Genomic DNA, 27500 nt, shown 5'->3' on the forward strand with positions numbered 1-27500 from the left:
TACATGCTAATCTGTTTTACAACTCATTCAGTCACTGCAGCTAAAGACACTTACAGCTCAATATGGAGGAGCACACACACACACACACACGCACACACACACACGTACGCACACACACACACACACACACACGCACACGCACACACACACACACACACACACACTCACTTCTTGATAACCAAAAAAATCCTCATTGACTTCAATTGTACTTGAGACAAAATACAACGGAAGTCAGTGTGTTCTGAACATTCTTCCAAGTATCTTCTTTCTGCAGAAACTAAATAAATCATCAATAATAACAGACTTTTTATCATTAACATTAAAAATCTCCTTAATTTGATCACATCCCCCTCTAACTCTGCTCTACACTGGAATATTCTCACAATATTTTAATGAATTATGATTCTGACTAACATTATTGGAGCATTTAGCAGCGGAAGCAGCGTCACCGCGACTGAAGGAGAATGAACCGGAAGTCAGACATGACACATGATGTGATTTGTGAATCCTATGCAGCCCCCTCCTGGTGTACTGATGCAACTACAGTTTAGAGGTTAATCATTTGATTACTTTATTAATTGTATTATTATAATGTTTAAATCAAAAGAGAAGCACTGAATGATGATCACATTTACACAGAATCTCCAATAAAACATAAACTCAGATGAACATCTTACAGTCTTCCACGAAACTGACTTCACTACATATTAATGAAGAGCACAGGTCTCAAACTGGATTCCTGGAGGACCACAGCTCTGCACAGCTTCGCTCCAGCCCTAATCAAACACAGCTGATCCACTCATCAATGTGTTCAAGACTACTAGAGACTGCTAGATCTGCTGTGTTTGATTAGGGTTAGAGCAAAACTGTGCAGAGCTGCGGCCCTCCAGGAATCCAGTTTGAGACCTGCGATAAAAAGAGACAGAACAAAGACAATTATAAACACAGAGACACAAGACACAGAAATAAATAACACAGAAACATACAGAATAGCAGAGCTACAATCATGATGTGTTTAATAATGAGGGGGGGGGGGGGGGCACTGAATCAAGCCCCTGCATGAACTACACTCCGGCCACTTTATTAGGTACACCTGTCCAACTGCTCGTTAACGCATATTTCTAATCAGCCAATCACATGATTGCAGCAGCTCACTGCATTTAGGCATGTAGACATGGTCAAGACGATCTGCTGCAGGTCAAAGCGAGCATCAGAATGGGGAAGAAAGGGGATTTAAGAGACTTTGAACGTGGCATGGTTGTTGGTGCCAGACGGGCTGCTCTGAGTATTTCAGAAACTGCTGATCTACTGGGATTTTCACGCACAACCATCTCTAGGGTTTACAGAGAATGGTCCGACAAAGAGGAAATATCCAGTGAGCGGCAGTTCTGTGGGCGCAAATGCCTTGTTGATGCCAGAGGTCAGAGGAGAATGGCCAGACTGGTTCCAGCTGATAGAAAGGCAACAGTAACTCAAATAAGCACTCGTTACAACCGAGGTCTGCAGAAGAGCATCTCTGAACACACAACACGTCCAACCTTGAGACGGATGGGCTACAGCAGCAGAAGACCACACCGGGTGCCGCTCCTGTCAGCTAAGAACAGGAAACTGAGGCTACAATTCACACAGGCTCACCAAAACTGGACAATAGAAGATTGGAGAAACGTTGCCTGGTCTGATGAGTCTCCATTTCTGCTGACACATTCGGATGCTCGGGTCAGAATTTGGCCTCAACAACATGAAAGCATGGATCCATCCTGCCTTGTATCAGCGGTTCAGGCTGGTGATGGTGGTGTAATGGTGTGGGGGAGATTTTCTTTGGGTCCATTAGTACCAATTGAGCATGGTGTCAACACCACAGCCTACCTGAGTATTGTTCTGACCATGTCCATCCCTTTATGAGCACAGTGTCTCCATCTTCTGATGGCTACTTCCAGCAGGATAACGCACCATGTCATAAAGCACCAATCATCTCAGACTGGTTTCTTGAACATGACAATGAGTTCACTCTACTCAAATGGCCTCCACAGTCACCAGAGCTCAATCCAATAGAGCAGCTTTGGGATGTGGTGGAACAGGAGATTGGCATCATGGATGTGCAGCTGACAAATCTGCAGCAACTGTGTGATGCTATCATGTCAATATGGAGCAAAATCTCTGAGGAATATTTCCAGTAGCTTGTTGAGTCTCTGACATGAAGGATTAAGGCAGTTCTGAAGGCAAAAGGGGGTCAGACCTGGTACTAGTAAGGTGTACCTAATAAAGTGGCCGGTGAGTGTATATTCAATAACTGAATTTAGCACATATGCTTATGTCCTTGTAAAGATGCGCTGTGCTGTAAATCAGTGGAGGTAAATTATTCATATTTACACTGGGTTACCAACAGTGCTGGGCTGGCAGAAGGGCTGGCAGTGCTATTCACTTTCTCACAGTCTGAACTGATCAGATGTGTCTGAACCTGCACACTGAAGCCACAATACCTTCACACGCAGATCCCGCACACTCATTGGATAAGAGAGGACAGCAGCTGTGGCAGCCAATCAGAGCGCAGCGCCCCAGGACCTGCAGCGGAACATGCAAAATGGAAATCTAAACGCGCGAGAGACAGAGAAGAAGACACAAACACACACATTAACAACAAGATAAGAAAAAACAACTATATTAACACAGAAACACGAGCACAGGTAAGAGCTAAACACTTTCATATATATACTGCTCAACTTAAATGATAGAGTGAAATAAAAATCACTTCATAAAACATGTTATTTTAGGCTCGACTTTATCTGATTATTACTTCGACACGATCTGAAACTGCTTTTATTTACTGCTTCCTATTGTATTGCTTGACTCATTCATGGTTCATTTGTGCTAATATATTCATGTGTGCTTTTCTGCTGTCGCTTGCTGTAAAGTTTATCTTTAGAAAGCAGCTTTTCAGGACACTATAATAACTGTATTCAAATTATTGTTTTATTATTACAAATAGTAACAAAAGTCAATTAAACTCCTGCTAAAGATTTATTAATTTAGAAATACATAAAGTACTGCTGCTTTAAAGAAGCAAGACACCTTAGTAACTAATTAATAATAGTTATTAGTACAATATGTGTGTGTTAATATCTTAAATATTCATTTAAATGTAAATAATTTAGGTTTATAGCTTTGACTAATGAAATAAAATGATCGGGATCTTGTGAAAAATTCTGCAAAAATCATGTAAGCTTGAAATATTAATGCTAATTACGCATCGGTGGTGTTTAGTTAATTAAATATCCATCACATACAAATCCTAAATTCCTGTTTAAATCAGACGTCTGACCTTCAATATGAGTTTCAATCACAGCTGCACAGTAGATGATTTCAGCATCATGAAAGCGTGAATCTGTAATTTAAAGCTTGTGACTGAATTTAAACCATTTGGACAATGAAATGATAAAGTTCGCCACATTAACATATTAATTATGTTTAATTATTCATAAAGTGAAAGCTATACAGTGTTATTTTACATCAGATTATTGAATTTCTGTACCTAAATATTGTTAAACTCCACAGAAAACAATAAAGTGCTGTTTTGTTCTATTGTTTTCATCTGTGCTTTGGTTAGTTTATTTAATATACTTTAGATTTTTAAATTAAATATATGCAAATGGGCTCCACTACAAAATCATCCTAATCAATAAAATATTATGAATTCTTTCCAATAAAGTGATATTATAAACATATCACAATGTAAAATCACAGAAAAACACAACAGTGTCGAAGTGTCCGTTTTTTCCAGGATAACGCAGCCCTAGTTTCAGTACATACATTTGTTTTAGTGAAGATTCTGTTGTTTTGTGCAGATGATGAACAATCACTCGATCTCGCGCTGGCTGAACCGCATCGGTCTGCCTCAATACACCAGCGCTCTGGAGAAACAGTACTACGGTCTGGAGGTGCAGAATTACTCCACAGTACATCTACATCTAAAACAAGTAGATTGTTCACCTTTGAGATTAATCAGTATGTGTATAAGACCTGTTACAGGATTACCGGTACATTTAAAGTATTATCCAGGCATTTTCCTTATAATTAAATGACGAATACAGAGTTGACGATAACAGAGTTGACGATAACAGAGTTGACAGTAACAGAGTTGACGATAACAGAGTTGACAGTAACAGAGTTGACGGTAACAGAGTTGACGATAACAGAGTTGACAGTAACAGAGTTGACGATAACAGAGTTGACAGTAACAGAGTAGACAGTAACAGAGTTGACGGTAACAGAGTTGACAGTAACAGAGTTGACAGTAACAGAGTTGACAGTAACAGAGTTGACAGTAACAGAGTTGACGATAACAGAGTTGACAGTAACAGAGTAGACAGTAACAGAGTTGACAGTAACAGAGTTGACAGTAACAGAGTAGACAGTAACAGAGTTGACGGTAACAGAGTTGACAGTAACAGATCTTGACAGTAACAGAGTTGACGGTAACAGAGTTGACAGTAACAGAGTTGACAGTAACAGAGTTGACAGTAACAGAGTTGACGATAACAGAGTTGACGATAACAGAGTTGACAGTAACAGAGTTGACGATAACAGAGTTAACAGTAACAGAGTTGACGATAACAGAGTTGACGATAACAGAGTTGACAGTAACAGAGTTGACGATAACAGAGTTGACAGTAACAGAGTTGACGGTAACAGAGTTGACGATAACAGAGTTGACAGTAACAGAGTTGACGATAACAGAGTTGACAGTAACAGAGTAGACAGTAACAGAGTTGACAGTAACAGAGTTGACAGTAACAGAGTTGACAGTAACAGAGTAGACAGTAACAGAGTTGACGGTAACAGAGTTGACAGTAACAGAGTTGACAGTAACAGAGTTGACAGTAACAGAGTTGACGGTAACAGAGTTGACAGTAACAGAGTTGACAGTAACAGAGTTGACAGTAACAGAGTTGACGATAACAGAGTTGACGATAACAGAGTTGACAGTAACAGAGTTGACGATAACAGAGTTAACAGTAACAGAGTTGACGATAACAGAGTTGACGATAACAGAGTTGACAGTAACAGAGTTGACGATAACAGAGTTGACAGTAACAGAGTTGACGGTAACAGAGTTGACGATAACAGAGTTGACAGTAACAGAGTTGACGATAACAGAGTTGACAGTAACAGAGTAGACAGTAACAGAGTTGACAGTAACAGAGTTGACAGTAACAGAGTTGACAGTAACAGAGTTGACAGTAACAGAGTTGACGGTAACAGAGTTGACAGTAACAGAGTTGACGGTAACAGAGTTGACGATAACAGAGTTGACAGTAACAGAGTTGACGGTAACAGAGTTGACAGTAACAGAGTTGACAGTAACAGAGTTGACAGTAACAGAGTTGACGGTACAGAGTTGACAGTAACAGAGTTGACAGTAACAGAGTTGACAGTAACAGAGTTGACGATAACAGAGTTGACGATAACAGAGTTGACAGTAACAGAGTAGACAGTAACAGAGTTGACGGTAACAGAGTTGACAGTAACAGAGTTGACAGTAACAGAGTTGACGATAACAGAGTTGACGATAACAGAGTTGACAGTAACAGAGTTGACAGTAACAGAGTTGACAGTAACAGAGTTGACGATAACAGAGTTGACAGTAACAGAGTTGACGATAACAGAGTTGACAGTAACAGAGTAGACAGTAAAGAGTTGACGATAACAGAGTTGACAGTAACAGAGTTGACGATAACAGAGTTGACGATAACAGAGTTGACAGTAACAGAGTTGACAGTAACAGAGTTGACGATAACAGAGTTGACAGTAACAGAGTTGACGATAACAGAGTTGACAGTAACAGAGTTGACGATAACAGAGTTGACGATAACAGAGTTGACAGTAACAGAGTTGACGATAACAGAGTTGACAGTAACAGAGTTGACGATAACAGAGTTGACAGTAACAGAGTTGACGGTAACAGAGTTGACGATAACAGAGTTGACAGTAACAGAGTAGACAGTAACAGAGTTGACGATAACTGAGTTGACGATAACAGAGTTGACAGTAACAGAGTTGACGATAACAGAGTTGACAGTAACAGAGTTGACGATAACAGAGTTGACAGTAACAGAGTAGACAGTAACAGAGTTGACAGTAACAGAGTTGACAGTAACAGAGTTGACAGTAACAGAGTTGACAGTAACAGAGTTGACGGTAACAGAGTTGACAGTAACAGAGTTGACGGTAACAGAGTTGACGATAACAGAGTTGACAGTAACAGAGTTGACGGTAACAGAGTTGACAGTAACAGAGTTGACAGTAACAGAGTTGACAGTAACAGAGTTGACGGTAACAGAGTTGACAGTAACAGAGTTGACAGTAACAGAGTTGACAGTAACAGAGTTGACGATAACAGAGTTGACGATAACAGAGTTGACAGTAACAGAGTAGACAGTAACAGAGTTGACGGTAACAGAGTTGACAGTAACAGAGTTGACAGTAACAGAGTTGACGATAACAGAGTTGACGATAACAGAGTTGACAGTAACAGAGTTGACAGTAACAGAGTTGACAGTAACAGAGTTGACGATAACAGAGTTGACAGTAACAGAGTTGACGATAACAGAGTTGACAGTAACAGAGTAGACAGTAAAGAGTTGACGATAACAGAGTTGACAGTAACAGAGTTGACGATAACAGAGTTGACGATAACAGAGTTGACAGTAACAGAGTTGACAGTAACAGAGTTGACGATAACAGAGTTGACAGTAACAGAGTTGACGATAACAGAGTTGACAGTAACAGAGTTGACGATAACAGAGTTGACGATAACAGAGTGACAGTAACAGAGTTGACGATAACAGAGTTGAACAGTAACAGAGTTGACGATAACAGAGTTGACAGTAACAGAGTTGACGGTAACAGAGTTGACGATAACAGAGTTGACAGTAACAGAGTAGACAGTAACAGAGTTGACGATAACTGAGTTGACGATAACAGAGTTGACAGTAACAGAGTTGACGATAACAGAGTTGACAGTAACAGAGTTGACGATAACAGAGTTGACGATAACAGAGTTGACAGTAACAGAGTTGACGATAACAGAGTTGACAGTAACAGAGTTGACGGTAACAGAGTTGACGATAACAGAGTTGACAGTAACAGAGTAGACAGTAACAGAGTTGACGATAACTGAGTTGACGATAACAGAGTTGACAGTAACAGAGTTGACAATTATAGTATTTATTCATCTTCGATAACGTTAGTTAATAAAAAACGTTTATTATTAGTTATTTGTTAACTCACGGTACAGTTTTTCATTTTATTTTACGGTGATTAATTAAAGACTGAAATCCTGTGCAGGGTCTCCAATCTGTGACTGAAGAGGATCTAAGATTAATGGGAGTTGAAGATCCAGATCACAGAGTGAAGATTATAGCGGAGCTGCAGAAACAGCAGTGTGATACAGGTGTGTGTGATACAGGTGAACAGATCAGTAGCGCACTCTTCACAGCAAAAACTCATTATAAATGCAATAAAATAAAACAATAATCTTGTTTTAAGTTTAAATGCTCGGGCTCATTTAGAGACAGAATATATAATGACAATTCTTAAATTCTTCTGTTTAGTATCTCTAGTTTTAAACCTCACACAAAATAAGAAAAGCATAGAGTTTAAAAAGCTAGTTTTAATAGAATTAGTCTAAATACTCTTTTCTATTTTATTACTCTTCTTAAATGATTAATTCTGGTATTTAGGTGTTGTCTGATATATTTCTCTGTCCGTCCTCAGAGAATAACTGTACTACCGGCACGATGAGCAGCAGACACTCGCTGGACCTCAAGCGCACTGACCTCTTCCGTCACAGCATCATCCCGAGGTTGCGTCGCCGTGATAAAAGAGTCTCCGCCTCCTGCATCCAGCTCCGCCCTGAAGACCACGCCCCCTGCAGCAAACACAAACCCAGGTTCCTGATGACCACTGCTTATATTAATTTCAAACATGCTCGCGAACGTGGTTCTGTCGATTTCACGGATTGGACAGAATATATTTAGCCACTTCCTCCAAAACAAACCCCGCCCTCTAATCAGTTCCTCGCAAATATGAGTTCCAAAATTTTCCAGAACCACTCCCACAAGATAACCCCGCCCTCTATTCAGTTTAGGGTTGGGCGATGTCGACCAATTTGCAGATATAACATCGCGATGGACGATGGCATTCGTCAGCGGCGGTGAATTAATTATTTAAGAATAATTTATTGATAATTAATTAATTCATAATGGATTAATTATTTGTAGCCTACCGTTTCAACTACTTGACCCGCATGGTCTTTGTTTTACCCACAACCAAATTCTAAATAAATAAAGATAAGTTACACACAAATTACCACCTGTCAATCACATTTACCGCGGGATTCTGGCATGAATAGGCAGAGTGATTGGTGTCGGTATAATGGCGTCTACAAACCTGGTACACGCGTGAAAGTGAAAGATTGAAGCAGTGTACTGACGCTGTGACACGTTACCTGATAGATCACAGCAAGAAGGTCGCTGGTTCGAGCCTCGGCTGGGTCAGTTGGCGTTTCTGTGTGGAGTTTGCATGTTCTCCCTGCGTTCGCGTGGGTTTCATCCGGGTGCTCTGGTTTCCCCCACAGTCCAAACACATGCGGTACAGGTGAGTTGGGTAAGCTAAATTGTCCGTAGTGAATGAGTGTGTGTGTGGATGTTTCCCAGAGATGGTTTGCGGCTGGAAGGGCATCCGCTGTGTAAAAATGTGCTGGATAAGTTGGCAGTTCATTCCGCTGTGGCGACCCCGGATTAATAAAGGGACTAAGCTGAAAAGAAAATGAATGAATAATTAAATATCAGGATTTAACAACTATAGTGAGACGCCATCCAGCGGTACACCCTTGATAAACTGTCCGACATCAACCCAACCCTACTTAAGTTACTCGTTTGAATGTTTTTGTCCACCAGAGGGCGTCACTTAATGGTGTGACGTCATGCGAAAACGATCAAAAGCATTATGTATATTCATCTTTGTGATATGTGTAGATTGAGTATTTAATGGAGCTAAACTTGTAGCCATGCCCCTGGCCTCCACTAATATTACTGAACAATTATCCGGCATTTTGGCAAGAAAAAACTGAAATTACTCAGCCCGTGACTTGTTTTAAAGTTGTTGTCCACTAGGGGGAGTTCCCCTAATAGCGTGACGCCACGCTAAATTCGTCAATAGCGTTAATATGTCTATTTACGTTTAAGATATGTGATAATTCACCCTGCAGTTGAAGTTAAACTTGTGACAACATGTCCCGCTCTCCATTAAAGCACATTCTTCTCCATGAGCGCGCAGCAGTGTGAACGCGGGCGTTGCGCAATACGCATCTCCGAGGGGCGTCGTCCTTCAGATCAGGCTGATTTTTACCGAAGCGATTTTTCGGTGCCCCGGGCGGCGTCACACACACAGGTGAGTGCGCGCGGAATGCCAGGAATGCGCGGGAGACAGCGACGCATGCGCACGCGGGGGGAGCGTGTGTGAACTCGTCAGCTGTGAGGCTCTCGGAGAACACTCTGCTCATGAGCTCTTCTTGACAAACTTCAGCACAGGAATATCTCTCATTTCCAGGTGAGTTTGAGCTGTTGTCTGTGTTGTGGTTAATGATTATCTGGTGTTTGTGTTGGGAAGGGCAGCGCGGAGACCTTTGATATGCTCACTCATCCAACATACCTGCAGGACAGCTCACTTTCAGGAGCTTATCTTCAGTAAGGAGAGATCTAAACCAAATGTTCTGCATTTGCTGGCCGGAAAACTCAAGTGTTAGTGCAAGTGTTGGATTTCTGGACACGTTTAATATTCAATAGTGTACTTTGTGGTGAAATAGTGGTACTTTTCTTAGTTTAGATTGATCTCAGTCACTGTGGTGTTACTCAGGGCATTACTGGGGAAAAGATGATCATCTACCTCAGTATTTTATCTTGTTTACATCTCACAGTCAACACTGACATTACCTGTAGAAGTAAAGCATCACATGCTCTACCTTATTCTCTGAAAAATGCATCAAAATTAATTAAGTTTAAGCTTGAAACAAGACATAAATGTAAATAATCCTATTAGAGAACACATTAGTAGATGTTTCATTATATACTTTTAGTCCATTTTGAGAAAGCGAGTCATAAAATGGGTCATTTTCTCCTCTGGTAAATGTGTAATGATGGAGGAATGTTTGTTCTGGGACGATAATGTGCAATATTGACTCAATAATAGCCGGAGTTCTGTTGTTTTGGGTTCGGGTTTGACCTTAAATCTGCAGGTCAGGAAGAGACCATAACATCCGTTTCCATGGTGACCGCTGCAGGTCAGTCCCTGATGTCCACAGGACACAATGCAGATGGGAAGGAAACGCCATTAACACGGCATTTCTGAAAGCAGCTGTGGTGATGGTCTGGGTTTGGTCGCTCAGTGCTCAGAGGAGCGTTTAAAGTTATTATGTTATGAAGTGAAGATCAACTGATCATCGAAGAAGAGTCTCAATCTCACTATGGACCACATTTGGTGTTTCTTGATCATTGTATTATCATACAGCATTGAAGATAACACTGTAATATAGATATTACAGGAGAATGGGGTGACACACAGTTCATTAATGAATTTGCCAATGGTTTTGCTTTAAGGTTTGTTAAACAGTGTTGGTGTGTGTGAACAGTTTGGTGTGTGTAGGGGCAGATTTATTCCTTTACATATATGATATTCACACCTTTAATATGTGGATCAGAACTGAAATCAACACCAATAGGTTAAAGTGCAATAAAATAGACACTTTAATGTGTATTTTGTATCTTTCTAGTCTGGACTGACATTTAATCAAACACAAACAAATCTCTGAAGTGACCAATGCATGAAACATTACCTTGCCTTAAGTTAAATTAAATTAAATCAACGAGTATGGAGTTAATTATTACAGTATACACTCACTGGCCACTTTATTAGGTACACCTTACTAGTACCAGGTCTGACCCCCTTTTGCCTTCAGAACTGCCTTAATCCTCTGTGGCGTAGATTGAACAAGCTACTGGAAATATTCCTCAGAGATTTTGCTCCATATTGACATGATAGCATCACACAGCTGCTGCAGATTTGTCGGCTGCACATCCATGATGCCAAGCTCCTGTTCCACCACATCCCAAAGGTACTCTATTGGATTGAGATCTGGGGACTGTGGAGGCCATTTGAGTACAGTGAACTCATTGTCATGTTCAAGAAACCAGTCTGAGATGATTGGTGCTTTATGACATGGTGCGTTATCCTGCTGGAAGTAGCCATCAGAAGATGGAGACACTGTGCTCATAAAGGGATGGACATGGTCAGCAACATTACTCAGGTAGGCTGTGGTGTTGACACCATGCTCAATTGGTACTAATGGACCCAAAGTGTGCCAAGAGAATCTCCCCCACACCATTACACCACCACCAGCAGCCTGAACCGCTGATACAAGGCAGGATGGATCCATGCTTTCATGTTGTTGAGGCCAAATTGTGAGCCGAGCATCCGAATGTGTCAGCAGAAATGGAGACTCATCAGACCAGGCAACGTTTCTCCAATCTTCTATTGTCCAGTTTTGGTGAGCCTGTGTGAATTGTAGCCTCAGTTTCCTGTTCTTAGCTGACAGGAGCGGCACCCGGTGTGGTCTTCTGCTGCTGTAGCCCATCCGCCTCAAGGTTGGACGTGTTGTGTGTTCAGAGATGCTCTTCTGCAGACCTCGGTTGTAACGAGTGCTTATTTGAGTTACTGTTGCCTTTCTATCAGCTGGAACCAGTCTGGCCATTCTCCTCTGACCTCTGGCATCAACAAGGCATTTGCGCCCACAGAACTGCCGCTCACTGGATATTTCCTCTTTGTCGGACCATTCTCTGTCAACCCTAGAGATGGTTGTGCGTGAAAATCCCAGTAGATCAGCAGTTTCTGAAATACTCAGAGCAGCCTGTCTGGCAGCAACAACCATGCCACATTCAGCGTCTCTTAAATCCCCTTTCTTCTTCATTTTGATGCTCACTTTGACCTGCAGCAGATCCTCTTGACCATGTCTAAATGCAGTGAGCTGCTGCAATCATGTGATTGGCTGATTAGAAATGTACATTAACGAGCAGTTAGACAGGTGTACCTAATAAAGTGGCCGGCGAGTGTACTTCATGCAGAGGCGTTATTCAGTGTTGCCACCCCTCATTTAATTTGTATATACATAAGTTCCTTTAGTTTTTAGTCAGTTTGAATAAATAACCTGCAGAATATGTGTATTATCATATAAAACTTAACATTTTGTACACTTGTGTTGTGTTTTTCTGCAGGAGGAGGAGTGTGACGGCCTTCATCAGTCAGGTGAGTGTGTGTGCAGTGTTTTACTGTAGCTTTGTTCACATCCAGAGATGCCAATATGTGATATCTGCTGATCATCAGTGAGTAGATAAGCGTGAGACACAGTAGAGCATCACCTCCTCAGCTCCTACACAGACATCACTGAGAGAAGTGGAGTGAGCTGCACTGGTGGGATTCTCCACTGTGCTGTTTGATCTCCTCTAGTAAATGAGCTGCGCCTCAGAACACCAAACGCAATGAACACGGCGGCTTCTGGAGGAGTGAGACTGGAGCGCAGACAGATGCTCAAGACACTTCTGGAGGGAATAACAATAGAAGAAGAATAACACTGAAGCACTGTGATGACGGACTGATGCAAAGACCCTCACACACACACACACACACACACATTTATATCTGTTAGATCATCTGATCAGCACAAACTCCAGCACTGAACACACTGATGACTTTAATCTGTTCACAGCAGAGTTTATACACATTATTTCATGTGTTTTGACGTGTTTGAGTGTTGTGTGGTGTATTTGCGCAGTGTTTGACCGTATTGTGTGTGTGTGTTTGTGTGTGTGCAGGTGTTCTCGGGCCTGAAGGATATGGACGCTCTGAAGAAGGAACTGGAGGAGGAGCTGAAGCTCAGCACTGAAGATCTGAGGAGTCACGCCTGGTACCACGGACAGCTGCAGCGAGAGGTGTGTGTGTTTCTCAGCTGGAGAATGTCTGAAGAATGTTCCTGCTGCTCCAGTAGAGCATATTAGGGTGATGAATGTGGTCCGGACTACAGTATGCTTTATTCCCGGAGGTTTTATGATGTTTCAGTGTGAGGAGTGTTTATTTTACAATGTAAAACACATTACACCTGTGGAGAGTCCTCATAAACCACCAAACCCAATGTGTGTGTGTGTGTGTGTAGGGTGCAGAGCAGTTGTTGGGCAGAGATGGAGAGTTTCTGGTTCGGGACTCGAGCACCAGCGCTGGCGATTACGTCCTGACCTGCATGTGGAAAAATCAACCCATGCACTTCAAAATCATCCGCATCACACTGCGTCCCAAACAGGTACAGATCCGCCTCGGTGTTCGTCATGTGTAAATACAGTCAGATACAGTGTGTGTGTGTGTGTGTGTGTAGGGTTACACGCGGGAGCTGTTTCAGTTCGAGAACGATCAGTTCGATAACATTCCAGCGTTAATCCGCTTTCACGTCGGTGGCCGGCGTCCGATATCACACTCCACTGGAGCCGTCATCTTCCAGCCAATCACACGCACTCTGCCTCTACGCATCATCAGCGAGCGTCAAGCTGCCAAATCAAGCTCCGCCCACCTGACGCGGAGCCAGAGCAAGAGGCGGAGCCTGAGTACTTCTCAGAAGGACACGCTGCAGGTCAACACCAACAACCTGCTCAGGTCAGTAACAGTGCTGTGTGTCTAGTTGTCATAGCAACAGTGTACATGTGTGTAGTTGTCAAGGTAACAGTGTTGTGTGTGTGTGTGTGGTCATAGTGGTCAGTAGAAGGTTTGTGTTTGTGTGTAGTGCCATTAAGAGTTTAGGGTGTATAGAGTGTAAACTAGTGTGTGTTACAGTGTAGTTGTCAGTAATTTCATGTAATGGTTGTTGTGTGTTGTCTTGGTAACTGTGTTGTGTGTGGTTATAGTGGTCATTAACAGGTTAATGTTTGTGTTTGGTTGAAATTAACTAGGGTTGGGCACCAAGACCCGGTATCAATATGGCACCGGTGCTTATGTATGCCGGTATGCACCGGACCGAATGAGCATATAACAGGGTGTGCGCGGGGTCAAAAACAAAACTTCAGGTCTTGAGAAGTCTTCTGTTTTCACACCACAGTCAGGAAAGTGGGCGTGTCCAGCTCTGTGGGAGTGTCGGGGGAGGGAAAGAGGGAAGGTTTTGGATAAATATGGGAGTTTTAGTTTGAGCACACGCTGAATTCCACAGAGACAAAACAAACACAGACGCAGGGGAGAAAGACTGTGACTGTGTTTCAGACATGGACATCTGTAATGCAATTATTTACCAAATGATTATTTTGTGAACTTTAACTGCAGTTCGGCACTTTCACTTTCATTCAGGAACATTTCATGCATGCACTTGCATAGATGCACTCGGTAGGTAACGTGGCATTAGAAAGCTGTGTGTGTAGAGACTATCCTGTCACAAAATACGGTGAAAATCCTACACGACAGTAATAGTTTGATTGCAGTGTTTACATGTTTACACTCTGAGAGCAGCATTTACAGCGGATCTTTCAGTCTATAATATTGTAGTGATGTTAACGCACTGTTAACTCAGTCTTTATAAGCTGAAAGAGTACAGCTGACGATACAAACTAACATTACCAGCTGAATAAACATAATCAAAGAACACTGATCACACACTTACCAAATCTGTAGAGACAGGACAATCAACACCAACTGGTCTTTATTAACAGGAGACGAGTGGTCGGTGCCTATGGCGTAGTGGAAAGTGCACCAACACATGTACTCCGGTGTTCGCGGTGACACGTGTTTGATTCCCGGCTTGAGGTCCTAAGCCGATCCTTCCCCACTCTCTGCTCCACACACTTTCCTGTCAATTCTCTCTACTGTCCTGTCCAAATAAAGGTGAAAACCCCTAAAAAATTATTATATATATATAAAAAAAGGAGCTGAGCAGCAAATCCGGATTTCACCATCTCCTTATGCGAAAAGCTCTCGGGTAATCATGTTCCTTACACACATATTTCTGTGGCGTGCACTGTAATCCACACTTGAGTCCAGCTGCGCTCTCATAGCGGGAAACGAAAACAAAACCTTCATCACAGCACATGTATAAACACAATGCTGATGACCCGTGTCTCCAAACAATTCTTCTTCCACTTGTTTTGGCAACACAACGTGGCGTCTCTCTGCCGTCTGAACACTGTAACAGGTATAAAACAGTCTTCACAGCTCTATCATGCATCTTAATGAAGTTGCACCTCATACACAATAGAGCGCGCTAATTGGTTTGAGCCAAGTCTTTCTCATGAATGAATGCTGCACACTCACATCACGATGTACTCGCAGACGTCCAGTCTCCACGCTGGAATACATGCAAGGATCTAATCACCGTGACGCAGCTTCAAAAATTAGTTTCAAACCGGAAGATCAAATTTCCTCTAAATAACACAAAAACAACCCATTTGTACTTTTTTTGTGTGATAAATGTGTCCTGATAGTGTTTATAGCAGCGTGGGACACATATATGACTATCAACATCTCAACACGTGTGTTCTGGTGTTTCATGACCCTTTAAATTCACTGAAGTGTTGTGTTGTGTGTCTTAAATTATTTTAAACAGGTCTTAATTTTCCTCTGTCCAAGTAAAGCTACTCAATGGGGACGACATCCATCCTATCACCAACAGTCCATCTTAATACAACCAGAGAAGAAAGCTAATAACAATTACACAATTTCCTCATGATAATAACAGAGCAATATATCCCTTTACATTATCTTTTATTCATACAAAAACTGTTTAAAGAAGTAAGGAGGAGTAGACATAATATTTATAAATAGGCATGAGACTTAAGGTTTTATAACAGAAACGCATTAGGTTAAATAGAAGTTTTACTCAATCAATTTGGACCAAAAGCCAACAAATATATATTTTTATTGACGTAATTGTCTCCACAATAATTATACTTTAAACAATGTTAAACTTGTCATTTTCCTAAATATATATGTTGAAAAAGTGTATATAACTCGTTTTGACACATAAAAGTATGTTGCTAAGAAATTACATTTGATTGAAACTCAATTGAACCAAGCAAGCCATTAGAAATAATCCTTAGTGTTTAGCCCTATATAAGTTTAAAATTTCATTTATAACGTTCTTCAAAGAGGCTTAAAAAGTCTTGACATGATGAAACCTGCAGAAACCCTGATATAAGTTTCAGTGCCTGATTTTGGTGCCACTGCTGCAGCGGCAAGAACAAAAGCATCAAGGGGTGCATCAAAAGCACACATAGGTACACGCTGTGTCACACCCTCTCTAATTATTTAATTCTGAACAACTTTAAGTAATACGGACAGCGTCGTCAATGTTAAGAGTTTGTTCTTGTTCTTAGCGATGTATAGAAGGCAACGCGCGCAGTACAGCGCATCCGCTGAGCAACTCCCTTCAACACGCATGATCACTTTTATTATTCGCCTAAACTAAGCGTTCTAAATATGGCTGTATTTTACAAGCAAAGACTCAGACACGGCAACCTGAAGCAGACGCTGTACAAAAGTTGAGTGTAAGAGGGGAAACACGTCAAACTTATCAAGCATTTGAGGGCGCATGATCAACTTAAAGGCAGAGGAATGCACAGTCTGTGACATCATCTGGCACTTTCAGTAAATGAATGACATGTTCCTGAATGAAAGCGAAACTGCTGAACTGCAGTTAAAGTCGACTAATTAAGAATGATACCTTTGAGGAAACATTGAATATTGTGGTGCAGCAATGACGTTAATCAGTCTATGTGCTGTAACATGTAAAACAGGATCATGAAAGGAACATTCATGAAGCAGCTCATGTAAACACCTTCATCATATTATTCTCTTATTCAGATTAAGGCAAATAATTAGAATACTGTAAACATGTAAACATAGGCCCAATCCCAATTCTACCCCTTAGACCAGGCATGGGCAAACTCGATCCTGGAGGGCCGGTGTCCCTGCAGAGTTTTGCTCCAACACTAATCAAACACACCTGAACACCCGAATTAGTGTCTTCAAGATCACTAGAAAGCTACAAGCAGGTGTGTTTGATTAGGGTTGGTGAAAAACTATGCAGGGACACCGGCCCTCCAGGATCGAGTTTACCCATCCCTGCCTTAGACCTTCCCCTTTACCCTCGTTTTTTGTGCGTTCACGTGAAGGGATAGGGGTGTCCCAATTCTCTTTAGCTTGAAGACGTAGGGCTAAGGGGATGGGCTAGATACCCCTTCAAATGAAGATTTTTCAGGATCACACTCGAAACCAAAATTTCCCAGAATACACCAATAATGTGTGTGTGTGTGTGGTAGGAGCGGCAGTCAACCTGCTAATCTGGAGACAGTGGGGAGACCGTTTCTACAGTCTGCACAATCTGACAGCAACCTTCGCACAGGTACACACACACACACAAAGCATTAAAGCTGATTCAAGGTCTATTACCCAGAATGCATTTCTCATGTGGTGCAGGTGTACCTCAGAGCTGTCCATCACAGGACTCCGGCCCCGCCCCCGTCTCCCCAGTGTTCCGCACAGGAAGTGAGCCTGTCCTCAGTCCTGCTGCATCCTGTGCTACTCCAGCGGGACAGTCAGCTCTGGGCGTTTCTCCTCTGCGTGGCTCTGATGGTCAGCTGCATTCACGAGCTCCACCTAAACCCCTGCGCATCTCCATCATCTTCAGCCCCGCGCAAACTGACCCGGAGTCGGATCCTGCCGACCTCTACGGAGAGCTGGTGCCGCAGGTCAGAGTTCATCACCATGGCAGAAGCTGACTGATTTGCTAAGAGCTCCTAATGGTTATTGTTTTGCTGTGAAACAAGTTTACACATCTTAATTCATTATTAAAGATCTGGAGATGACTATTGAGCTTTGGAATGTATATAAAGGAAACACTGAGAGATATAGAGAGAGACTAGAGTTCACCCTTAAGTCCTGTGTTCTCCTCGTGTGTGTGCTGTAGGTGCCCATCACCATGCTGCCCAAGGGTCACGCAGCTCGTCTCAGGGCGCAGGAGCAGAAGTGGAAGAGTCGAGCGCGCCTCACCGACACCAGCTTTGGGTTCCTGGAGACGCAGCGGGTGGAGGAGGAGCAGCGGATGGAGGAGGAGCGCAGATCCGGCTCGGAGCTCCAGCAGGAGGAGCGTGACTGGTGCTTCGAGCGGCCGCAGACTGAGACCTCCTCATGCTTCCGGCTGGACGAGTTCCGCTCGCTGCTGCTGCCCGACAACAACCGCCCGCTGGACCAGAGTGTGCTGCCGAAGGTCAAAGAGCTGCTGACACAGACCGACGCCAGGACCACCGCTCTGCACATGCTCAGCGTCAACTGCCAGGTGCCTCAACGGAACATACTGAATAATGCACTAGCTGTGTTTCCCACATCCAACACTCATCCTCACTCACTCCAGCACCCAATTCTCTGAGCAGGAACAGTTCCTTTCTATCAGAGTTAGTTAGTCTGTAGAGATTTCCCGAAGCTGATGATCTGATGATGCTCTCTGTTTCTGTGTCAGGTGGCTCGGGTTACAGGTGTGACGGCGGAGCAGAAGAGGATCATGGGAGTGGAGACGGGTTTGGAGCTAGTCACGCTGCCGCACGGAGGACAGCTCAGACAGGACCTGCTGGAGAGGTGTGTGTATGCAGTGATGATATTGGTTGGTGGTGGTGGTGTTGATGATGATGATGATGATGGTGGTAATGATTATGGTGGGGGTGAAGATATTGATGATGGTGATGATGATGGTTATGAGGTTGAAGTTGGTGGTGATGGTAGCTATGATGGTCATGGTGGTGATGATGGTGATGTAATGAGGATGAAGTGGGTGGTGATGGTGATGGTAATGATAATATTGGTGGTAATGATGTTGTTGATGGTAATGGTGATGATGGTAATGATTGAAGTTGGGTGGTGATGATAGCTATGATGGTCATGGTGATTATGGTAATGATGATGCTGGTGGTGATGATATTGGTTGGTGGTGTTGATGGTAATGAGGTTGAAGTTGGTGGTGATGGTAGCTATGATAGTCGTGGTGATGATGGTGATGTAATCAGGATGAAGTGGGTGGTATGATGGTATGAAGATGACGATGTTGGTGGTGATGATGATGATGATGATGGTAATGAGGATGAAGTTGGTGGTGATGGTGATGGTTATGATAATATTGGTGGTAATGATGTTGTTGATGGTAATAATAATGTTGCTGGTCATGAAATTGGTTGGTGGTGTTGATGGTGATGATGGTGGTAATGAGGTTGAAGTTGGATGGTGATGATAGCTATGATGGTCGTGGTGATGATGGTGATGGTAATGATGATGTTGGTGGTGATGATATTGGTTGGTGGTGTTGATGGTGATGATGGTGGTAATGAGGTTGAAGTTGGGTGGTGATGATAGCTATGATGGTCGTGGTGATGATGGTGATGGTAATGATGATGTTGGTGGTGATGATATTGGTTGGTGGTGTTGATGGTGATGATGGTAACGAGGTTAAAGTTGGGTGGTGATGATAGCTATGATGGTCGTGGTGATGATGGTGATGGTATTGAGGATAAAGTGGGTGGTATGAAGATGATGGTTAAGATTGAAGCTGGTAATGATGATGATGGTAATGAGGATAAAGTTGATGGTTATGATGATGGTGATAATATTGGTGGTAATGATGATGTTAATGGTGTTGATGGTAATGCGGGTGGTGATGGTGGTGGTGATGATGATGGTAATGAGGGTAAAGTTGGTGGTGACATGGTAGCTATAATGGTCGTGGTGGTGGTGGTGAGGATGATCATGATGGTGGTTATGATGATGTTGATAATATTGGTGGTGATGATATTGGTTGTTGGTGGTGGTGGTGTTGATGGTGATGATGGTAATGAGGGTGAAGTTGGTGGTGATGATGGTAGCTATGTCAGGCGTGGTGGTGTTGATGGTGATGGTAATGAAGATGATGTTGGTGGTGATGATGGCAATTATGATGATAGCAATGATGGTGGTAGTGATGATGAGGGTAATGAAGGTTAAGTTGACAGTGATGATGATGTTGGTGGTAATAATGATTGCAATGATGGCGGTGGTGATGAGGATGGTTGTTGGTGGTTATGATAATGATGGCCATGATAGTGGTAGTGATATTGATGATGCTGATACTAAAGGCAATGATATTGGTGCTGATGATGGTGCTGATGATAGTTATGGTGCTTAAGGTGATGGTGGTGATGGAGTGGCTGGTCATGATCCTGATGATAATAATGATGCTGATGGTACTAGTGATGATGGTTGTGGTAAAGTTGATGATGTGCTGTGATGATGCTGGTGATAGTAGTGGTGGTAATGATGTCCTCTGCTGATGTGTTGTCCTGTCGTCCTCCATCAGGCACCATGCTCTGGCCCTAGGCATCGCGGTGGACCTTCTGGGCTGTACAGGGACGGTGGGGCAGCGGGCGACGGTGCTGCACAGGATCATCCAGCTGGCACAAGAGCTTCGTAATACCACACATGACCTGTACGGCTTCTCTGCAGTCATGAAGGCGCTGGAGATGCCGCAGGTACTGCAATATTAGCAGTTCACACTATCATTCACTAGCAGATAACTCATACATACTGCCATGGCATCTCCAGCTGATTATTACACTGAGAAAACCCAAATAGACCATTGTGTGGAACGGTTTTATATGATGTTATAAGGATTTTTCGAATGTTAATATTGTCTCAGGTGGTGCGGCTGGAGATGACCTGGAGAGCACTGAGGCGTAACCACACTGACAGCGCTGTGACGTTTGAGAAGAGCCTGAAGCCCTTCATGAAGGCCCTCAATGAAGGCGACGGTGAGTGTTTGCAGGAGTGGATTCATTCATGCGTCTACGTCCACTGAGTTTAGAAGGGTTTTACGGTCAGTGTGTGTATGTTGTAGACTCAGTGGTGTCCGGGCCGCTGTCTCTGCCACACCTGCTGCCGCTGCTGAGGCTGATGGAGGGTGAAGACGCGGTGGAGACGACAGACAGAGGCTGCCTGCTGCTCTATAACCTGCTGCAGTCGGCCCGCAACGCCACACTGCACGCCAGAGACTGCACACTACACGCTCACGGCCTGCTGTCTGGTAACACACACACACACACACACACACACACACAACATGCTCACAGCCTGCTCTGAAGTACAACATACACACATTTGTGTGATCTGATTGGACGACTGACCTGTGCCTCTTCCTCCAGCCGGATGGGAGCCAGTCCCGGAGCTGCTAGAGGTGTTTCAGACGGAGTTCGCTCTGCGCCTCTTCTGGGGTCAAACGGGCGCTAAAGCCGAGCGGAGGGAGAGATTCGCCAAGTTCGACAGGATCCTGGAGCTGCTGTCCCACAAGCTGGAGGCGGACGGAGGATCTGCAGTCTGACCACACTCGATCCCTGTAGACCACAACAACTGAGAGACAAGAAACACAGCAGCACAGGACAAATATGATCAAGCACATCCAGACGGCATGCTGAAGCCTTCCTGCGGGTCACACTTCACGGCTCAAGGCTGATTTTGAGTCTTCATTTGGCTGCAGCTTGGCCTAATGCACTGGAAAGCTTTCTAAAACTCAACAACACACTCTGTTCAGATTGACTGCCCTGTGGTGATGTTGGTGCCGTTTTTGCTTCATTGACTTCCATTATAATCACAGTTATTGATTGTAAAGACATGACAGCAGATGATCATGCATTCTTGACTGGTGCTGGTTTTCCCTGGGGGGATTAAGAGGGAACATTTCTCATTTTCACTGTTGATCATCAGTTGATCATCAGAAAAGCTTAGTTTCTGGGTTTTATATGGAGTGTAGTGTGTGTATATGTGTGTGTGTGTGTGTGTGTGTGTGTGTGTGATCTTTGTGCACTTACCTTGATCTGCCTGAGAAACTCAAAATAATCCTGCTCAGCTGTGAGAACACAGTAAACACAGTGAGCGTATTTTTGCACACACACACACACACACACACACACACACACACACACACACACACACACACACACACACACACACACACACACACACTAATCTGCTGGTTTACTCCACAGAACTCCATATAAAAGACTCGAGGACAGGCCTAACTATAGGGTTAATGCTGCACACTGATGATCAACAGTACAATGACAGATTTCAGCGTTGTTTTAAAGCTGTGATGTGTGTGTGTGTGTGTGTGTGTGTGTGTGTGTGTGTGTGTGTGTGTGTGTGTGTGTGAGTCTATACGCTCAGTTTCAGAGGATTTATGACCGTTTATAAGGAAAGAATCTATTTTTGTTTCTTAATGAATTAAAATGGGGATAATGTAATTACACTTGAGTCTGTTTCATTTATGCTCTTAGTTTCAGCTCAACAGAATATTCAGAACGCTAAAGTCAGAAGTAAAACAGGGACTGGAGCGATGGGAGAAGCGGAACTATATCTGAGGGTTGTTGCTAGATCAGATATGGTTGCGGCTGAAAGTTAACTTGAATTATTTCTATTGTTTGTTAAATTTCCCATTAATTGTATTTTATTAACGTCTACCCCCACCTCAACCCTAAATCCAACCGTCACAGTAATGTAAACACAGTATTGTACATGGTAAGTTACCCAATAAATTGGCTTTTTTAACACCTACCCACACCCTAAACCCAACCCTCACAGTAATGTAAAATATTATTGTTACTCAGTGTCAAAATGCTGCTATATTGATGTGCACTGCTGCGTAGCCCATCTAGACTCTACCGGTTGAACATTTTTTGTTGTTGTTATTCAAATGTTTACAAACAATAATGCACACCACTGAGTTTACAATTGTAAATGTAAATAGTACATATGGTAAACTGAGGGAAATTGCTTTCATCTATACACTCACCGGCCACTTTATTAGGTACCCCTTACTAGTACCGGTCACCAGTGGCAAAGAATATCCGGTTCCACCACATCCCAAAGGTGCTCTATTGGATTGAGCTCTGGTGACTGTGGAGGCCATTTGAGTACAGTGAACTCATTGTCATGTTCAAGAAACCAGTCTGAGATGATTGGCGCTTTATGACATGGTGCGTTATCCTGCTGGAAGTAGCCATCAGAAGATAGAGACACTGTGCTCATAAAGGGATGGACATGGTCAGCAACAATACTCAGGTAGGCTGTGGTGTTGACACCATGCTCAATTGGTACTAATGGACCCAAAGAAAATCTCCCCCACACCATTACACCACCACCAGCAGCCTGAACCACTGATACAAGGCAGGATGGATCCATGCTTTCATGTTGTTGAGGCCAAATTCTGACCCGACCATCTGAATGTGGCCATTCTCTGGCCATTCTCAGAGATGGTTGTGCGTGAAAATCCCAGTAGATCAGCAGTTTCTGAAATACTCAGAGCAGCCCGTCTGGCAGCAACAACCATGCCATGTTCAAAGTCTCTTAAATCCCCTTTCTTCCCCATTCTGATGCTCGCTTTGACCTGCAGCAGATTGTCTTGACCATGTCTACATGCCTACATGCAGTGAGCTGCTGCAATCATGTGATTGGCTGATTAGAAATGTGCATTAACGAGCAGTTGGACAGGTGTACCTAATAAAGTGGCCGGTATGTGTGCGTGTGTACAGTATAAACATATATATTTGCTCAGTTTACCGTTTCCCTCTGCTGGATAAATACAATAATATATATTGTTATAGTTGAGTTTGTCCAGCAGAGGGAGACAAACATCCAAAAACATTTAAAAAGGACACCTTTAGCCTAAAATCAGTAATGCTTTATTTGATCTATCTGTAACAACACAAGAGTAATATGACTAGAATATCATCTGAATTCAGTTTTAAACATCAAAATAAACAACCCTGAGAGAATCCAAATGAGTTCAGACAGCTAAATAATTTAAAGAGACAGTGGATAAAAACTGCAGCCAGTCTATAATGATCAGAACATCACTGCATGAGGCCGTCCAGATCATCAGGCAAATGACTTTAACCTTAAATACAGCAGTAATTCAGCACACAGTGTTACGGGTAAAGGTTTGGGCTGTATTTATATCTCACATGATATATAAATGTCATTGCAGGACACACACACACACACTACACAACACAACACAATGCTGCTGCATCTTAAAGAGACAGTTCACCCAAACATCACAGTCCTGACATCATTTATTAGCTTCTTTCCTCTGTCCAACACTAAATAATCCTTCAGTTCACTCTTTAAAACATCTTAAAATATCAGGAGGGAAGAATCTCAGACAGGTTTGGCTTCATTACAGGGTGGTGACTTTAATTTAGAGTGAACTGGCCCTTTAAATACACAGATCATTTTGAGGCAGAACACACACTGACATTAAAGAATCTAAAACACACACACACGCACACACACACACACACACACACACACACACACACACACACGCACACGCACACGCACACGCACACACACACACACTCGCACACACACACACACACTCGCACGTGTCAGATGACGTGGATGTAGGAGGCCGGCACATATCCCACGTCCCCTGAGGATTTCTGCACGCGCACCCACCCGTCACCCTGATCCTGCTCCATCACACTGAGCTGCTCACCCACACTCATGCTGACCGAGCCCTCGCTGCTGCCTGAACACACACACACACACACACACACACACACAGATATAAATATACATGCAAATATATGCACACACACACAAACATACACATATACACAGACATACACATATTTGAAAACATGTGCGCGCACACACACACACAAATACATACAAAAACAGACATGCACACACATATACGCACACACAGAGACGCACACAAACAAACATATGCATACATACATACATACACACACAAACAAACACACACACACACACACACACACACACACACACACACACACACAGATGCAAACAGCATGCACACATACACACACAAATAAACATACGCACACACATATGCACACGAACAAACACATACACAAATACACATTTGCACACACAAACATGCAGACACACAGACGCACACACAAAACAGACACAAACACATATACGCACATACACAAACATATGCAAGCAACATGCACACACACACACACACACACACAAATAAACATACTCACACACATATGCACACGAACAAACACATACACAAATACACATTTGCACACACAAACATGCAGACACACAGACGCACACACAAAACAGACACAAACAAACACATATACGCACATACACAAACATATGCAAGCAACATGCACACACACACACACACACACACACACAAATAAACATACGCACACACATATGCACACGAACAAACACATACACATATGCACACACATACGCACACACACATATATCCAAACACATAAACACACACATATATGTACACAGACACACACACACATATATGCAGACACGCACACACACAAAAACAGACACACACTCAAACAAACACATATACGCACATACACAAACATATGCAAGCAACATGCACACATACACACACAAATAAACATACGCACACACATAGAAGCACACACATACATGCACACGAACAAACACATTCACATTTGCACACACACACACACACACACACACACACACACACACACGCACGCACGCACATATATATGCAGACACACACAGACGCACTCACAAAACAGACACAAACAACCATACACACATAGATGCACACGAACAAACCCATACACACACACACACACAAATACATGCACAGCGCACACACACGTTAACACACAGCAGATACAGCATCATACTGAATGAAACTAGCTTTCTTTCTACTGGAGCAGTCCTGCCTTCACAATGGTATGACCCGTTATAGGGGTGGTCAGGTCTATATTTATATGATCTAATGAGATTATTTAATAAACAGAACTATTATTTCCCACTATTAAAATGCTGAAGCACGATACAGCTCGTTTTGACCTCCTTTAGGGGGATCAAGAGTTAATTATGGGAGTCAGTGTCCCCCTGTAATCCACACTCTGCTGTTCTGGTCATCACATGACTGTGTTTAATGAAGACAGAAGCTCACCGTCGAAATCATAGAGCGCGCGGCACTGAGCGATGGGCACGTCTGAGTCAAAGTCCTCATCAAACTCACACTCGTACAGCTCCTCATCTGTGGGAGACACACTGCACTCGCTCAACACTGAGATATACTCAGAGCTACGCACACGCACACACACACACACGCACACGCACACACCCACACATGGCGGAATCAGACTCAAAGTATTCACACTTGACCTTCAGGACATTTTTAAACACACACGCATTACACACTCACTCAGACTTGCTTACACATACAAACACACATGTAGAGACATAGACACACACACACTGGTTTACATGGTGGAATCAGACTGATAAAGTATACACACTTGTTCTTTAGGAGATTTTAAAACACACACAATTTACACACACAAATAAAAACACACACATGTGGAGACAGACTCACACTGGTTAACATGGTGGAATTAGACTAATAATGTATACACACTTGTTCTTCAGGGGATTTTAAAACACACACACACACACACACACACACACACACACACACACACTGATGAACAGACCTGGAGGGGTAATACTGGATCGTCCCGCCACCAGCTTCGGTCAGCTGAACCTAAAGGAGCACATGAGGTTGTATGAGAGTGTGTGTGTGTGTGTGTGTGTGTGTGTGCGTACCTGGTGTTTCTTCAGTTCTCTTAGGGTGCACTCACACTAGGCTTTCTGAACCGTGCCCAGCCGTGTTTCAAAGTTCGTTTGACAAGTGTGAGTGCTCTGAATCGGGCTCAGGTGTGGTTCAGCTGGCAGGCCTTGGCCCGGTTGGAAGAGGTGTGCCAGAGCGCGGTTCGGTTGCAGTGTGAACGTAAGCGTGTTTTCACATCTGCCTCATTTAGTTGGGTTGAATCGCACTAGAGTTGGTTTTCCTCTTGGTGCGGTTGGTTTGGGCAGGTGTGAATGCAGCAATCGCACTCGAGTGCACCAAAAGCGGACCAAAACAGCGTATCGAGACCTTCTTGAAGAGGTGGTCTCAGGACACTTTCAAATGAACCCTGGAGCGGTTCATGTGTGGTGAGATCATGATCCGAACTAAAACAGACCCAACCGCAAAAAGTACTGCACCTTTTTGGACTAATCCAGCTGCCGTAGTCTGATGTGCTGTCCCATCTTATATGCTTATTTCACACGGCCGCCATTTTAAAGAACCAAAGCGAGGCTGCGGTGGGAAGAAACCCGTAGGAGCAGCACTGTAAACACTGCAGTGACATGCTGTGGACTACACACCTCCAGCTGTTGCAGAGATTACAAAATGCAGAAATGGTGTAAACATCACTTTAATATCAGTCAGTTCAGTTTAATTTAAACTATTAAAAGCAATTTAGCATCAAACATCATCAGAATCTCTGTAAGAGTAATAC

General features: G+C 43.1%; 2 protein-coding genes across 2 annotated transcripts in view; one reads left to right on the top strand and one right to left on the bottom strand.

Moving 5' to 3' along the window:
* Positions 1-2576: 2576 nt before the first annotated feature.
* Positions 2577-22391, top strand: sh2d3a (SH2 domain containing 3A). Its single transcript, XM_056454316.1, has 16 exons — positions 2577-2684; positions 3843-3935; positions 7345-7450; positions 7774-7948; positions 12327-12357; positions 12924-13040; positions 13262-13405; positions 13478-13752; positions 17397-17479; positions 17554-17825; positions 18044-18412; positions 18593-18708; positions 20453-20624; positions 20792-20903; positions 20990-21175; positions 21294-22391. The coding sequence occupies exons 2-16, from the start codon at positions 3843-3845 to the stop codon at positions 21467-21469; spliced, it is 2427 nt and encodes an 808-aa protein (XP_056310291.1). The 5' UTR covers positions 2577-2684; the 3' UTR covers positions 21470-22391.
* Positions 22392-23809: 1418 nt separating this feature from the next.
* The window catches only part of trip10b (thyroid hormone receptor interactor 10b), a 25789-nt gene continuing 22098 nt past the window's right edge, over positions 23810-27500 (bottom strand). Inside the window, exons 13-15 of the mRNA XM_056454328.1 lie at positions 26652-26701; positions 26108-26241; positions 23810-24676 (exon numbers count right to left, since the gene is read on the bottom strand). Coding sequence (XP_056310303.1) covers positions 24534-24676; positions 26108-26241; positions 26652-26701 — 327 coding nt within the window. The 3' untranslated portion in view covers positions 23810-24533. The remainder of the gene's footprint in view (positions 24677-26107; positions 26242-26651; positions 26702-27500) is intronic.

The sequence above is a fragment of the Danio aesculapii genome, chromosome 1, assembly GCF_903798145.1.
Source record: "Danio aesculapii chromosome 1, fDanAes4.1, whole genome shotgun sequence".
Taxonomy (NCBI): Eukaryota; Metazoa; Chordata; class Actinopteri; order Cypriniformes; family Danionidae; genus Danio; species Danio aesculapii.